This window comes from Chenopodium quinoa, unplaced genomic scaffold (assembly GCF_001683475.1).
Source record: "Chenopodium quinoa cultivar QQ74 unplaced genomic scaffold, ASM168347v1, whole genome shotgun sequence".
NCBI classification, from domain to species: Eukaryota; Viridiplantae; Streptophyta; class Magnoliopsida; order Caryophyllales; family Amaranthaceae; genus Chenopodium; species Chenopodium quinoa.
Window position 1 is genome coordinate 20,964,625 of NW_018742204.1, and position 14,213 is coordinate 20,978,837.

The 14,213-nt window shown below is 40.6% G+C and overlaps 2 protein-coding genes across 2 annotated transcripts; both read right to left on the bottom strand.

The window, feature by feature from the left end:
* Positions 1-3,925: 3,925 nt before the first annotated feature.
* LOC110722853 (BES1/BZR1 homolog protein 2-like) lies at positions 3,926-6,464 on the bottom strand. The gene is made up of 2 exons (XM_021902159.1): positions 5,730-6,464; positions 3,926-5,253 (listed from the first exon to the last, which is right to left on the bottom strand). Exons 1-2 carry the CDS (start codon positions 5,949-5,951, stop codon positions 4,504-4,506), a joined length of 972 nt encoding a protein of 323 aa, XP_021757851.1. The 5' UTR covers positions 5,952-6,464; the 3' UTR covers positions 3,926-4,503.
* Positions 6,465-8,884: 2,420 nt separating this feature from the next.
* LOC110722864 (protein ACCELERATED CELL DEATH 6-like) lies at positions 8,885-13,612 on the bottom strand. Its single transcript, XM_021902168.1, has 3 exons — positions 12,661-13,612; positions 11,637-12,190; positions 8,885-9,758 (listed from the first exon to the last, which is right to left on the bottom strand). Exons 1-3 carry the CDS (start codon positions 13,430-13,432, stop codon positions 9,042-9,044), a joined length of 2,043 nt encoding a protein of 680 aa, XP_021757860.1. The 5' UTR covers positions 13,433-13,612; the 3' UTR covers positions 8,885-9,041.
* Positions 13,613-14,213: the final 601 nt, after the last annotated feature.

Below are 14,213 nucleotides of genomic sequence, written 5' to 3' on the forward strand. Positions count from 1 at the left end.
GCATTTTTCAATCCGAAGGGCATCATTCTGTAATTGTACAACCCGGAACTTGTTATGAACGCTGTTTTAGCTCGGTCCTCGGGGTGCATGAAGATCTGATGGTATCCCGAGAATGCGTCCATGAAACTGAGCAGAGCATGCCCGCTTGTCGAGTCGACCAGTTGGTCGATCCTCGGCAGCGGATAGGAGTCCTTGGGACATGCCCTATTCAGGTCCGTGAAGTCAACGCACATCCTCCAGTTACCATTTGCCTTCTGAACCATTACAACATTGGCCAGCCACTCCGGATACTGACAGGGTTCAATGAACCCAGCATCTAGGAGCTTATCGACCTCAGCTGCGATGTTCTGGTTCTTTTCGGCGGAGTAGTTCCGCCTTTTCTGCTTAATGGGTCGACTGGAGGGGTCGACATTAAGCCTATGGGAGACGAAGTCCGGATCAATCCCGGGCATTTCTGCGGCTGAGAAGGCGAACACGTCTCCACTGGCCCGTAGGAGTTGGACGAGTGCCGCACGGGTGTTTGGCTCCAGTGACGACCCGATGCTAACACATCTGTTCGGATCTCCTACGGTCAGTTCTATTGACTCGGTCAGGTCATCCGTCTCCATGCTCTTAGAGTTGGATTCCTCGAATTCCGGCCTGCTATCAATATTAGCAGACTTTCCTGACCGCGGCTGGCCATCAGAGTCGTTCGGCTCTGAGGCGGAGTCAGCCTTTTGGCCCCCATCAGATTTCTCGTTGTCTGGGGCTTCATTAGCCGAAACGTCTGAGCCTCTCGGCTTTTTGGCGTTTCGGTCCCGGTGCTTTTCCTCCCCATCGCCACGGTCGCCTCGGCGAGACGTGGATGGCTTGAGGTGATTGCATCGGCGGGCTTCTTTTTGACTGCCCTTTATTTTCTCGGAGCGTCCCTCGTCTGAAACGTATATCATGATTTGATGATACGTGGAGACGACTCCTTGAATGCCGTGAATGAGGGGTCTCCCCATGATCACGCTGTATGCAGATGGAGCATCTACGACCAAAAATTCGGCCATGACATTCCTAGCTGCTCGGCCTTCGCCGATGGTGACAGGAAGTGTAATCTTCCCGTCAGGATACGATGAAGAGCCGTTGAATCCAGACACCGGGTAGGGTGCGGGGGCCAGGTGCTCGGCTCCCATCCTCAGCTGGTCGAACGCTCCTCGGAAGAGGATGTTCGCCCCGCTACCGCCGTCGACGAGGGTCCGCCAGACGTTGCGGTTGGCGATGCCCAGAATGATTACTAGTGGGTCATCGTGGGGGTATACCACCCCCTCACAGTCTTCGGCTGTGAACAGGATGTTCGGCGCCGGTGACTGGGACTGCCGAAGCTCAGCCTGATGAATCTGATGGGTTAGACCCCTCAGTTGGCGTTTGGCTGTGCCTCGCGAGATTCCCCCGGAAATAACTAGGATGTCGAGGGACTCATTGCCCTGAGGTCCCTTATCCTTCTTCCGAGCGAAGTTGAGGTCCTGCCGAGAATCTTTTTCAGCTTTTTTCTCCTCGCGCCTGTCCGCGAGGTATTGGCTCAGGTACCCCTTGCGGACCAGATCCTCAATCTGGTCCTTCAGCTGGACGCAGTCCTCGGTGCGATGTCCGGGTGAGTCATGGAACTCGCACCACTGGTCCTTTCCCCTCGTCTGATGCCAGGGAGGCAACGGACGAGGTTTTTTGAATCTCCCCTCGTCCTTCGTCGTGCTGAAAATCTTAGCACGGGGAAGGGAGAGTGGAGTGTATGAATCGTACCTTCCCGTGTAGGGAAAGTGTCTTTCCTTCTTCGGCTCGGCAGCAGAGGACGGTTCTGAGGCCTTAGCCTTCCCTTTCCTCTGCGCCGAGACTTCGGGCTGCTGCCCTTTCGGCTTCTCAATTCTCGGACGAGACTGAGACCTGGATCTGTTCCACTCCTCGGCTCGGATGAACCTATCCGATGCTTCCAAGGCTTCCTCCAGGGTCTGCGGGGGATGCATGACCATGAAGTCCAGGAACTTTCCAGCTTGGAGGCCGTTCCGTAGCGCGAACACGGCCAGGCCTTGATCCAGGCTCGTGATTCCGGATGACTCGTTGCTGAAGCGAGTCAGATAGTCGCGGAGGCTCTCGTCCTCCGCCTGCTGCAGACTCATTAGCTCTGCAGTGGTCTTCTCTCGGCGGTTGGCCGTAGAGAATTTGCTCTTGAACTTGTTGGAGAGGTCGTTCCAACCGGTTATGGAGCCTTCCTTGAGCCCTTTGGTGATCCAGGATTGGGCAACACCTTTGAGGGTCGTAGGAAAGTATTTACACCAGGTAGCCTCAGACCTCGGGTTCAGATACATGTGCCCCTCGTAAGAGGCAATGTGATCCTTAGGATCTGAGGTACCATCGTAAGTAATATGTGCCGGGATTTTGACCGTTGGCACATGCTCTTCCAGAATCCACTTCTGGAAGGGCGAGTTCGATGGAACCATGACCGCCTTCCCCTTGTACCCGGCCTCAGGGACCTCGCTCCCTCCTCTCTCAGAGGTGGAAGTGGTTTTCGTCCCCGGCTGAGACAAGGTTGGGTGGGGTCCGGTATCCTCTGGGAAGGTGAGGCGGCTATGCACACTCACCTCCCTCGAACCCAAGCGTTCATGAACGCTTTGGCGGGCGAATTCCGGGTCCTTGGAGGGCCCCATGGAATTCTGAGCTTCGGAGTGGTCAGAGGGTTGAGGGTTCCTCCTCCTCTCCTTACTGGAGTTTCGGGTGTCCCCTCGCCACCTCTGGCCGAGCTCTCTATGTGGTGGAACTTGTCCACCATCATCCTGACCGATCCTCCTTTTCAGGTTTCTCGGCTGGTGATCATCAGGCATCTGGATTGGAGCCCCTTGAGCTTTAAGGAACTCCATGCAGATGGCCACTGCTCTGGCCACTTCCTCGGTGGAGGGTCCGGAGGGAGGAGTCTCCCGCGGATGTGACCTGGATTGCACGCTATGGCGCGGCGGGGAGTTCCTCGCACCTGAGCCACTCGGTCTCGGGGATGGCCCCGGCTGCCGAGTGTGGTGCGAGGTGTTCTCCTCCTGGAGGCTAGGACCTCTTGAGGCTTCCCTTTCCGGAGAAATGGGGGCCTCCGATTCGGAAGAGGCTTGCTCCGGGGAGGGATAAACCGGCTGGCGTTCCCTCACCGTAATCCGGCCTCCTCCCTTCTTAGCCTTCTTGGAACTCTTTCCACTCTTAGTCATGGCGACTGCCGGAGTGTTTGATGACTGACGCGAAATTTAGTAGCGTTCCCCACAGACGGCGCCAAATTGTTTCGGATGAAAACAATCGAATCTCGGAAGATCCTTTTATCTTGAGGGAACTTGGTCTCGGTCCGAACGACGCAGGAGCCGAGGGTTTCCTGCACAACAAATACACGTAAACTAGCCTCGGGGGGGACGCCGAGGAAGGCCCCTCCGATGCTTAAGTCAGTATATTAGAGAGAGAAAGCTGTGCAAGAGTTTAGTTGCTTGAGGCTTTATTGTCTTACCAAGAATTGACCAAATTGTTGGCTTTTATACCTTGGCTAATGAAGGAGGCGGATTGGGCCCGGAAGTCAGTTGGGCTGGGCCAAGCTGATTGGGCCGTTGACTGACCTTGACATGGCTTTGAGGATGTTTGATTTTTGACTTTAGCACATTTGGAGAGTTGAACCTTAACCTTGGGCTTTTAATTGGATCATTCAGTGACCAGGCCCAATTGGACTAAATTGGACCCAAACAAGTAGTAATGAAATGAGAAATCAGCAGGATAATCAAATTTAACAACAGAGATATCATTGAGAAAAACACAGATGAATCGAATTCTACAGCAAACTCTATATAACTTGTTGTACTGGCAGCAATGGTTGATAATTCAAGATTATCAAAAATTGAGTTCCCCTATCAGCCTAATATACAGCAATCAAAGCTCTGAAACATTGCAATAATCATCAATCTAATTCAAGAAGAAATTTTTAACAGTTAAATGGATAATTCATCATCACCGAAATTGGATGCTGCTATTACAAAGAAAATAATACAGTTGGGGGCTGCTTAGAATTACTACACTAGTCACCACTACATTTTGTCTGAATTACTCTCGGACATGTAACATAAATCAAAAGTTCTACATTTCTAAGCCTCTAAAGCGAACCTAGTTCAACACTCGAAAGTCGCAACTTACATATAAAACCTGATATTAACAACCAATTTATGCTCAAGAAAACTCGAAAAACAAACACAGGGATCGCAGCATTGACATGGCCTGCCTTTCCAACTTGCTAGAGGTTCTGTTTCATGTTATAATAAATCATAGATATGCTTACCCAGCTTTCATATAAGATCTCATCCAAAGTCTGCTGCTCTACCATGATATAGCGATTTCAGGCCTCCGAAATGGCTCCCATTCTATAGGAAACCTGTACAGTTGAGTTTTTACTGGAGACGCCAATTTCAGAAAGTACCAGCAGCTTCCATTCGATTGGCAGAGGCAGACATGAGAATTGCAGGAGTACCTTCAGCATTTGGCCTTGGCACTACCAAGCGTGAGCTCCAAATCATCCGTGCTCACTTCATGTATTCTCTCACCTTCCCAAGCCATAACAGCAGCACCATTTCCAAACTCAAATTCTGGGCCACGTCCTCTCTCCATAGCACCTCCCCATCCTAGGGCCATAGTCCCATTGAGTATCCCCTGCATCGAACTTCTCTGTGCAACAGCTTGTTTCACAAGGTTAAATGTAGGAGAAGATGGAGTACCTAAGGATGGCCCTGTCTGGAAGCTCACCCATCTACCAGAATCAACAGTCGAGGCATCAGACTCGTCACATTCTGGTATAGTAGGTGGGGTGGTGTTGTTGCGGCGAGTAGGGCTAGATGGGGCTGACACAGCAAAAAATGAGTTACGAGCAGCAGATTGTTGAGAGCCAGAGCCATTTGAATTCGACAAGGACTCAAACTCAGCTTTACGCTTTGATCCCCTAGAAGTTGGGGAAGACAACGGGGGAGTTACAGGGGCACTGTTTGATATCCGAATGGGCGGGAGATTTGTAGGAATGGATGCTAGATTACGAAGGAAAGGTAACAAATAATTCGACGGATTTGAATCATATCGCGAAGGGCTTGGGAATGAAGATGATGTAGGACTGGCATGATATGAAGGTATAGGACTAGGGTATGCTGATGATTGTGGACTCTGCTGAAGGGAAGAACACGCACTAATGTTCGCCGACGTCCCCGCCATATCCATTGGTGGTGGGTTGCATCCCTGTAATTGCAATTACATTAGCACACACAGCAATTGCAGCACAATACTAGCTTCATCAAATCACATTATATTGCCACATTCACGAAATGCCACAAACTTAACAATTCAATGATCAAATTTCGCTTTCCTCATACAAATTGAATCAAAAAAATACCCAGAAAACATTGAATCGAGAATCTAGCATCCAATTCTTCATCCCAAATTCATTAAAAAAAATCTGGGTCAAAGGTAAAAAAGATCTGAATCTAACAAAAAGGCACAAATCTGGGCATTTCGTCAACTTCAAAGCAACAACAACAAAACCCCAAATCAATCCAAATCAAATCAAGCAACAAATTAATCCCAACTTAGGGTTCTTAAAATCACAACGATTCAACATCACCCCATCAAAATCAATCAAAAAACAACCAAAATCAATCAAACAACAACCAAAATCAGATCTAAAAAACAGAAGAAAAAGAAAAAAGAGATTTGACCTTGCGATAAGTAGTACCATCTTCTTCAACAATCCAACCAGCTTCTCTACAAAGAGCTTTCAAAACTTCATTATTATCACAATGTTTAGGCAACTTATAATTCCCTTGAGCACGAAGACCAGTAAAGATCTTAGCAGCAATAGCTCGTCTTCTTCTTTCTCTCTTCTTATTATTTTCTCTCTCCTTCCAAGTGGGTAGTCTTCCGGACGCTCCTCCGCCCATATTTTCTCTCTCCTCGCCGTTGGCGCCGCCGCCGAGCTCCTGTTGTTTCGCAATCTTGTTGTTGGGGTTTCTCTCTCTAGATTTGATCTGGGTTTCTCTCTCTAGAAGCGTGTGGATTGTGGGAGTGAAGAAGAAGAAGATGAAATGGAGGAGGAGAGAGAAAATTGATTTGGATTGTAGTATAAGGTTGAGGTAGTTAGGCAACCGTGACAGCCTGCTCACGAGGAGATTGCCTCTTCTTCTTTTTTTTTTGCGTTTTTTATTTATTAATTTTATTTATTTTTGGTGAATATTTATTATTTTTTTTATTGTTGGAAATATGGAATGATTACTTTTTGTGAATTTTATAATATTATTACTTGAAATCATACTATGTGACTCGTGGTCCGTGGGTTAAATTTCAAAGATTCGCTTTTTTTGCCCTCAATTCATGGGGTTGGGTTATTATAATGTTTTTTTTTTTTCTTTCTAATTATGTTAGGAAGAGTAATTTGCTATTTAAGTTAAGATTGAAAAAAGTTGAGCAACATCTAATGGATAAAGAATTGTTGTAAAAAAAAAAAAGGATAAAGAATTTGGATCGATTGAAAAAGAGACACGAGAAAATGGTCTTCTAAATATTAAGTCACAAAATACTTACGAACTAACATATAAATGGATATGGTAAATGTAGATCTTAGTTTCAAAATGAGTTATTTAGCTCGTTTGAAAACACTATACCTATTTGTATATTTGTACATGACAACATGACTTCTATGCTAAATAAATTCTAAATATTGTAATAGATTTTGGCATTGTAGTTCTAAAATCTTTATTTCTAAACACAATTATGTTAATCAATATATTCGTATCAGAGTTTCCGAGTAAGAAAATATTTAATCTAAGGAAATTTCAAAACTTTGTTGGAAAAAGTGGTAGACCCTCGATGACACTTTTGAGGAAAAAACCTTCTTACTGGGCAAACACTACAAGTGATATCATGGAGAAAAATGAAATGTGATCTTTGTTTAAATGTGTTTGACTTACATTTAATTCAATTAGCTTTGTTTGATTCATTTAACTTCTTTTGATTCAATTAGCTTTATTTGAATGTGTTTACCTTCATAATTTGATGATTTAATTAGTTTTTTTTTTAATACATTTAACTTTCATTTGATGGAGAAAGATCAAGAGTGACCGGATGGGGAAGAACAACAATGGATAAAGATCATAAGATGAGCTACCAACTTACCATTATACATCCCTCTTTTTTTTTTTTTAAACAAAGTCTAAAAAAATATGAAATATGACGAATAATTTAAGACTATTGTGACACTTAAAAGGTTCGAATATATGAATCAGCTTTATCATATATATTGAAGATAAGACGATGAAAATATAAAATAAAGATCCTCGTGACACAATTTTAATTAGAGATAAAAATCATAGAGGGATGACACAATTTTAGTGCCTGTTATCTTCAGATTTTTTTTTCAGTTCAGTTTAGTTCTTAATTTTTTTTTCTTATAAAATATCCACTTCAGTTCACTTTAACTCATTTCAGTCAATCAGTACAAGTCTTTAGTTGGAGTAATTGGGTCATTGGTTGGGTGGATGTGGTCATGTGGACGACCCCAATATGAAAATACGGAGCATCTGTATGTAAATGGTATATAAATCGAAACGGAGGTATAAAGAATACGGGTAAACGTGATGGTCAATGGTGAAGAGGTGACCACAAATGGGCAAGTAGTCATGGAGAGGCACGTGCGGTAACAGGTTCACAACTAAGATGGGTGGGTCATTAGGGGACCGCCGACCGGACACTTGGCTAATTTTGCGTTGTCCAGAACTTGCCAAGTTACTACCTATTGCTATTGCCAAATATTCCACGCACGTGGATTCCTTGTCCATTTATTTTTCTTTGGTCTCATCTTTTATTATTTCTTCATTATCCTTTCCCTTATCCCATGGACTCTAAATTAAATACTCTATACTTACAAAATTTATTTATTTAATTTATAGTATATGTTGCTTTCATTTCTTAGATTTTTTGTATTGTTCTTAAAAGATCGCTTTTTGTTTATTTGGGGATTTTTTTTTTGTAGCTAGTCACACCTTATGGTATATGGCCGGAGTTACTCAAGTTAGAAGTTACTTGAATTACTACTGACCGAGTAATAACCCCTCGAATAATTCTTGATTGAGTATCCCTTGACTGGGTAACTTTTCGAGTAATCCCTTGTCGAATTCCTCGAGTAACCCCTGACCAAATCCTTTAAGTAACCCTTTACCAAGTGCGCGGCTGGAATTACTCGAGTTATTCGGTCAGGGTTTACTCGAGGGTGCAGTCAGGGGTTACTTGAAGAGTGTAGTAAGAGGTTAGTTGAGGGGTTCCATCAGGGGTTACTCAGTCAAGAAATTACTTGAGATGTTCGGTTAGGGGTTACATGAGAGGTACAGTCACGGGTTACTCTGCCAAGGGTCACTCGGTCAGGAGTTACTCTGTCAGGGGCTAATCGATCAAAGGTTACTCGATTAGGGGTTACTTGAGGGGTTCGATCAAGGGTTACTTGAAGGGTTACTAAGTAAGGAGTAACTCGTGTAACCCCTAACCGAGTAACCTCAGTCACACGGTGTGGCCGCCACACGTATAAAACCCTTTTTTTGGTTTACTTTTAGTAGGCATGTTATTTTCACTTTATTTTTACTAAATTGAAATTATTACTGTTTTTTTATATATTTGTTCTTTTAAGTCACTGATATTAACTGTATTTTTTTGTTTTATTAAACTGAAATTATTTTCACTTAATTTAACTTACTTTTACTAATATTATATTATTAATTTAAGGCGAAGAGAATAAGGTCTTACATTATTGTACATAATTTTTCTGAATCTCATTACTTTTTTATGTTCCCGAAATCGACATTAAGCTTAACAGTACATTACTAAATGGCTAAGAGCCCATATAAAGATCGGGCCCGTAGTTTCATTTCAACAATTGTTATTGTAAGAACTAAGAACCCAATGAGTTATTGTAAGTTTGTACTAACTAGAGACCATTAATTAACAATACTTTAATTTACATCCCTTAACATATACAGAGAAAATCAATAATGCTTTCCACTCTTATCCTTCTCACAAGCTAACAACATAAGTGTGAAGGGAACATGAAAAACATTACGCAAGATCTTATTCCTAATACAAGACCTTGGAGAATAGAGAGGAATAAAGAAAACCAATAATGCACCTAAAAACATCCCTCCCACGACTAATACCACAAGCCCTACCCAAAAAACTACACTATACAACACCACATACAAACCCGCCATGAACGCCACCGACATCATGGCTAGGGAAGTCCCGAGCAAGGGTACCGCAAAGTCGAGTGATAGCAACACAAGCCTAAGTTCATCTAGCTGAGCCCAAATGAGGGTGACCATTGTGAGGATGGAGGTATACATCGCGATGGTGTTGGAAATCACAAAAACTTGGAAGGCACACTTGTGGGCTAGGGTAGCCATACCTACCTTGGGATTGTTGTTGTTATAACCACCTGGAACGGTGAAGCCGGAGGCGAAGGTTACGGTGGCTACTAGGGTAGCTACCAATAGAAGTGTGTTGATTCTTTCCTTGAACTTGTGTTTACGTTTCCTTAAGGGGTGATTTCTTATTGTATTTCCTTGTGGATCAAGGAACATGTAAGCGTGTTGGGTATTAAAAGAGTTATTCCTAGCCGTGTCTTGCCCTATTATTTGTATGTTTACGTTGTGTAGTTGTGGGGCTCTTGGGACACCGGCATTTCTCAAGGATAACCAAGTCAACCGCTGCAAAATTGTAAAGTGGAAGAAAATATTATATATAAATATAAATAACATAGGTACAATGAATGACTTACTATGGGAAGAAAAAGACTATTCTAAGAATATGATGATAATAACTACTAAAAGAAATAGCAATATTATGGTTTTGATTGTATAGGAATTGAAAAAGACTTGGAAAACTAAAGAAAAGAACTAGACAATAAGGAGAATGTGACTATGTTAATAGGGTTAGTTGTGTACATACTTCGTTAATTTGATCCATTTGATTCGATCCAAAAATTATAGGTTATCTGATTCAAAATTAAAGATATCCATTATTGGTTTTAGATATTTGGGATTGAAAATACAAAATATATTTCTTTCCGGGTTATTGAATGCTGATTATGTTTATCATGAAGAATTTATGATACATTATTGTAAGCTCGAATATTTGACAATTTCAGATACTTTTCTATTAGAGTCCGATTACATTACTTTTTTCCAATCTAAAATTTTTGTTATATTTAAAAATTAGATTAGAATGTATCTATTATCTAAATTTTCGAGAGTGAAGGATAGCTCAAGTGGCTAGAGCACATCCTTTTTGGTTTTAGGAAATCCTATGATTGATTCTCATTATCTCATCATTTATCCATGTGTAGTGGCTCTCTAAATACCAAAAAAAAATATCCAAAATTACACAACCGTTTGTGTTCAACTTTATACGATAGTGATTGTGCACGAATAATTCAATGCTACATGACCAATCACACTCAAGAATTGAATAAGACAACAACCAAAGATTTGAAACATTTCTAGTCTTAGGTACGATTGGGTTCACCCAATTTAGTTTTTTATTTTTTTTATTTTTTATAGGGACAACTTTTACTCATGCAAAACAATAGGAAAGTAAAACACCAGTAATATTATACTTCACCAGTTCACCACTGTCTTTTTAATAGCAAAATTTTAACTTTTCTACTACTCACAAAATAATTTAATCCTTCAAGTTCTTTTATATGCCCCATGAAGGCATGAAGGTTGGATCACTGCATTTATAAAAATTTCTTGCATTGAAAGGTGGATTACTTAGCTACAATCTAATTATTAAATAATTGCGCATTAATTTTTAATTATCACACTTTCATTATAAAAATCTAGCAATAGAAAGTTTGCACTATAAAATCTAACGAAACCTTTCTTTATTTCTAACGGGTGAACAACAGCACATGCACCATGTTAATGCTCTATTTAGTAATGTCATAATATGGAACTTTAGTTTTTGCCGCCTTTCTTTCAATAACTTTTACTAGACTTATTAGCTAAAGTAATGTATTGATTAGATAAGAATAAGCTAAAGACAAATAATTGACTAGTAAACGCAGACTTCAAAAGCTAGGTTCAAGACAGAATTAATTACTTGAATTGGGACCATTGAACTTTCAAATTGGGTCTTAGTCACTTCAAATTTAACGTGGTTTCATTCCAAAATTAATGGATTAACAAAGAGTTAGTTCAATAAATTTATACTACGTATTTTCGTTAATTTAGTCCCAACATTTGACACAATTTATCACAAGAATGTTATGCCGTATAGACGAAACAAGCAAAATTGGACCATATCCTAATGCTCAATTAGAAAGTTATAATGGAAAGTATCACCCATTATCAAGCTATATATTTTTCACATAATGTATTTTAGATTAAAGGTATTGTCCTCCTAAATAGGTTAAATACGTAATGACACAATACATTGCTAACAAGCAAGTATTAATGATTGATGATCGATAATAGGGAGTTGGATGAAACGGACCTAGAAAAGTCTAACTCCATAATAATCGATTAAAACACCAAAATTTAGAAAATGCATTTAATGCTTATATAGTTATATACAGTACGTACCTCTTCAAACAAAGGAATGTGATCTCCGAATAGTCCAATAGCCTCGGCAATATCAAGGGCAGTGCATCCCTCCTTATTCTGAGCCGATAAATTGACCCTCTTATCCCAAGTAAACTCATAAACCACCTTAGGATGTTTCCACTTAGAAGCCAAATGCAAGGGAGTGTTGCCTTCTCCATCTTTCATGTTGATCATCATCCCAAGCTCCGGTTGTCCTAAGATAAATTTGACAACCTTGGCTTTCCCATTTGCGGCAGCCTCATGAAGGATGTTCCTGCCATTTTTGGTTAGCATAAACCTCGTGTTTTCGTGCAAATAGGATATAAAGAGCTTGACTATATCAACATTGCCTCCGCTGCAAGCCCAATGGATTGGATAGTAGCCATTTTCGTCGATTTTGTAGGCTTGGTTTTGAGACGCCTTATCACTGAGTATGCACTTAACCCCGTCTAGGAAGTCTGTATAAGCAGCGTATGACAATGGTGTTTTTCCTTGTTCATCTGTCTTGTATAAGACCATATCGTTGTAATTTTGATACATCATTTCGAAGACATCTGCTCAATTTTTCAGTAGAAACACCAATTTAATTATTAGGTAATTCATGTAATTATTCCGGACTTCATGAAATGTTGTTACTACTTCGTATATATTATTGGCTAAAATGTTAAAGGATCATACATACCTAATAGCTAAAATTGGTAAAATTCATCAATATTTCTAATTTGTAATATGCCCATAAATTGCAATAGCCGTAACATGTAAAATACTTAGCTTGAAAGTACTAATTGGACAAAATGATTTATCCTGACTCCGGATTTCAATTTTTAACAAGTAGTAATTTAGTATGACTCAAACTCAAACTAGACCCAATTTAGTCACCGAAATTGACACATTTTATTACACCAACTTATCGTGATTTATGACTTTGTGAGACATCAAATGTTACCTATAAATTTAAAAAAAGAATCACCCTTTAAACAGAAAGTAAAAAACATAAAAATAGAAGTGTTTTTTTTTGTGGTACCTTTCTTTTCTGCTAGAATAGCAGCATGAACAACTGATTTTGCCGAAGATGCTAATAATTGGTCCTCAGACTCTGAAGTAACAAAATCTTCAGAAAGCATGAATTTAACAAGATCCCAAAACTCGGCTTCGATAGCCAAATAAAGGGGAGAAAACCCATGTCCATTCAACTGATAGAACGTCTTTGGACATTTTGCAAACAAAAACTTAGCCATATCCTTTTGTTGATTCTCTAACGCTATATGTAAAGCAGTATTTCCATCTTCGTTTTTCGTCTTCAACAAATCAGAAATCAAGTCGGTATGAACCCAAAAAAGTAGACTCTTAGCAGCCTCAAGCTGGCACAACCGTGCAGCAACATGAATAGGTAGATCACCTTTATTGTTTCGAAGGTAAACAAGTTGCGGACTTTTTTGAATAATTGTGTTTATTTTTGTTAGGCCAAGACTCGCTGCTATATGAAGGATGGTACTGTTGTCTGACTCTAAGAGTAGAGTTGAGTAGTCGAAATCGTGGTTAAAATCGTTATACAAGAGATCGATGTTGTTGTTGATGAGCGTTGAGTAGTGACCGGCATCAATAAAGGTAGTCGACTTGGGTAGTGAATCTGACGATGACAGTGTATTGGTGATTACTGAAGGTAAAATTGATGATGACCGCGACGACAACGATGAGTCGATTTCAGGAGTGCTGTTACTACGGCTTGGGTGGCTTTGGGTGTGGTGGTGACAATTGGTGGGATGAATTTGTTGGGGTTGTAATTGAGCATCCATGAGTGAGGTGAGCTAGTGGTAGAATGAACTAATGAAGGGTAGAGCACTTGAGGTAATATAATACAAGTGAAGTACTAGTTAGTGTAATATTGGACATAATAGTTGGGTCCTTTTTAGTTTTTAGTGGGTTCGTTGTTGGTTTCGTAGAGTAAAAGATGTTAAAGCCGACAATAAAGTTTGGTGGGTGCCATTTTAATATAAAAAGACCTTGTTATGTAATAATTGAGGAAGGAAAGAAACTAAGAACATGTATCATAATTCATAATATATTCATGCATGTATTGACTCCGATCCAAATTACTCGCAGCTTTGGGGTATTATTTGTGAGATATAAAATATTCCAAAGTTGCGAGTAATTTGGACCGAAGGTAGTATATATATGTAGCCATGTAGGCATTGTAGCATGCTATAACCCCTTAGTTTATCTGGGTACAATTCTTCTTTATTTTTCTTAATTGATTTTCAGTGATCACTTGAATTGAAGTAGCAAAATGCGATATGAATGCTAATGGTGTATTATTATTATATATTACTATTAATAGTTTTGATTGACTTGTCTTCAGATTTGTTGATAAGGTCAACTTGCTTCTCATTGGCTATTCTGGCTAGTCCTTAGTTCCAAAAGGATATAAACGGATTATACCAATATATGTACCTGAAAACAAATTTGGTATCCAAAGGTTGGTGAAGTTTTAGCTACTTCACTAAAAGGGATTTATACTGAATTTCACATAGTATCAGACTTGTGTACCAAAATATGTGATTCTGGTATCAAATTTAA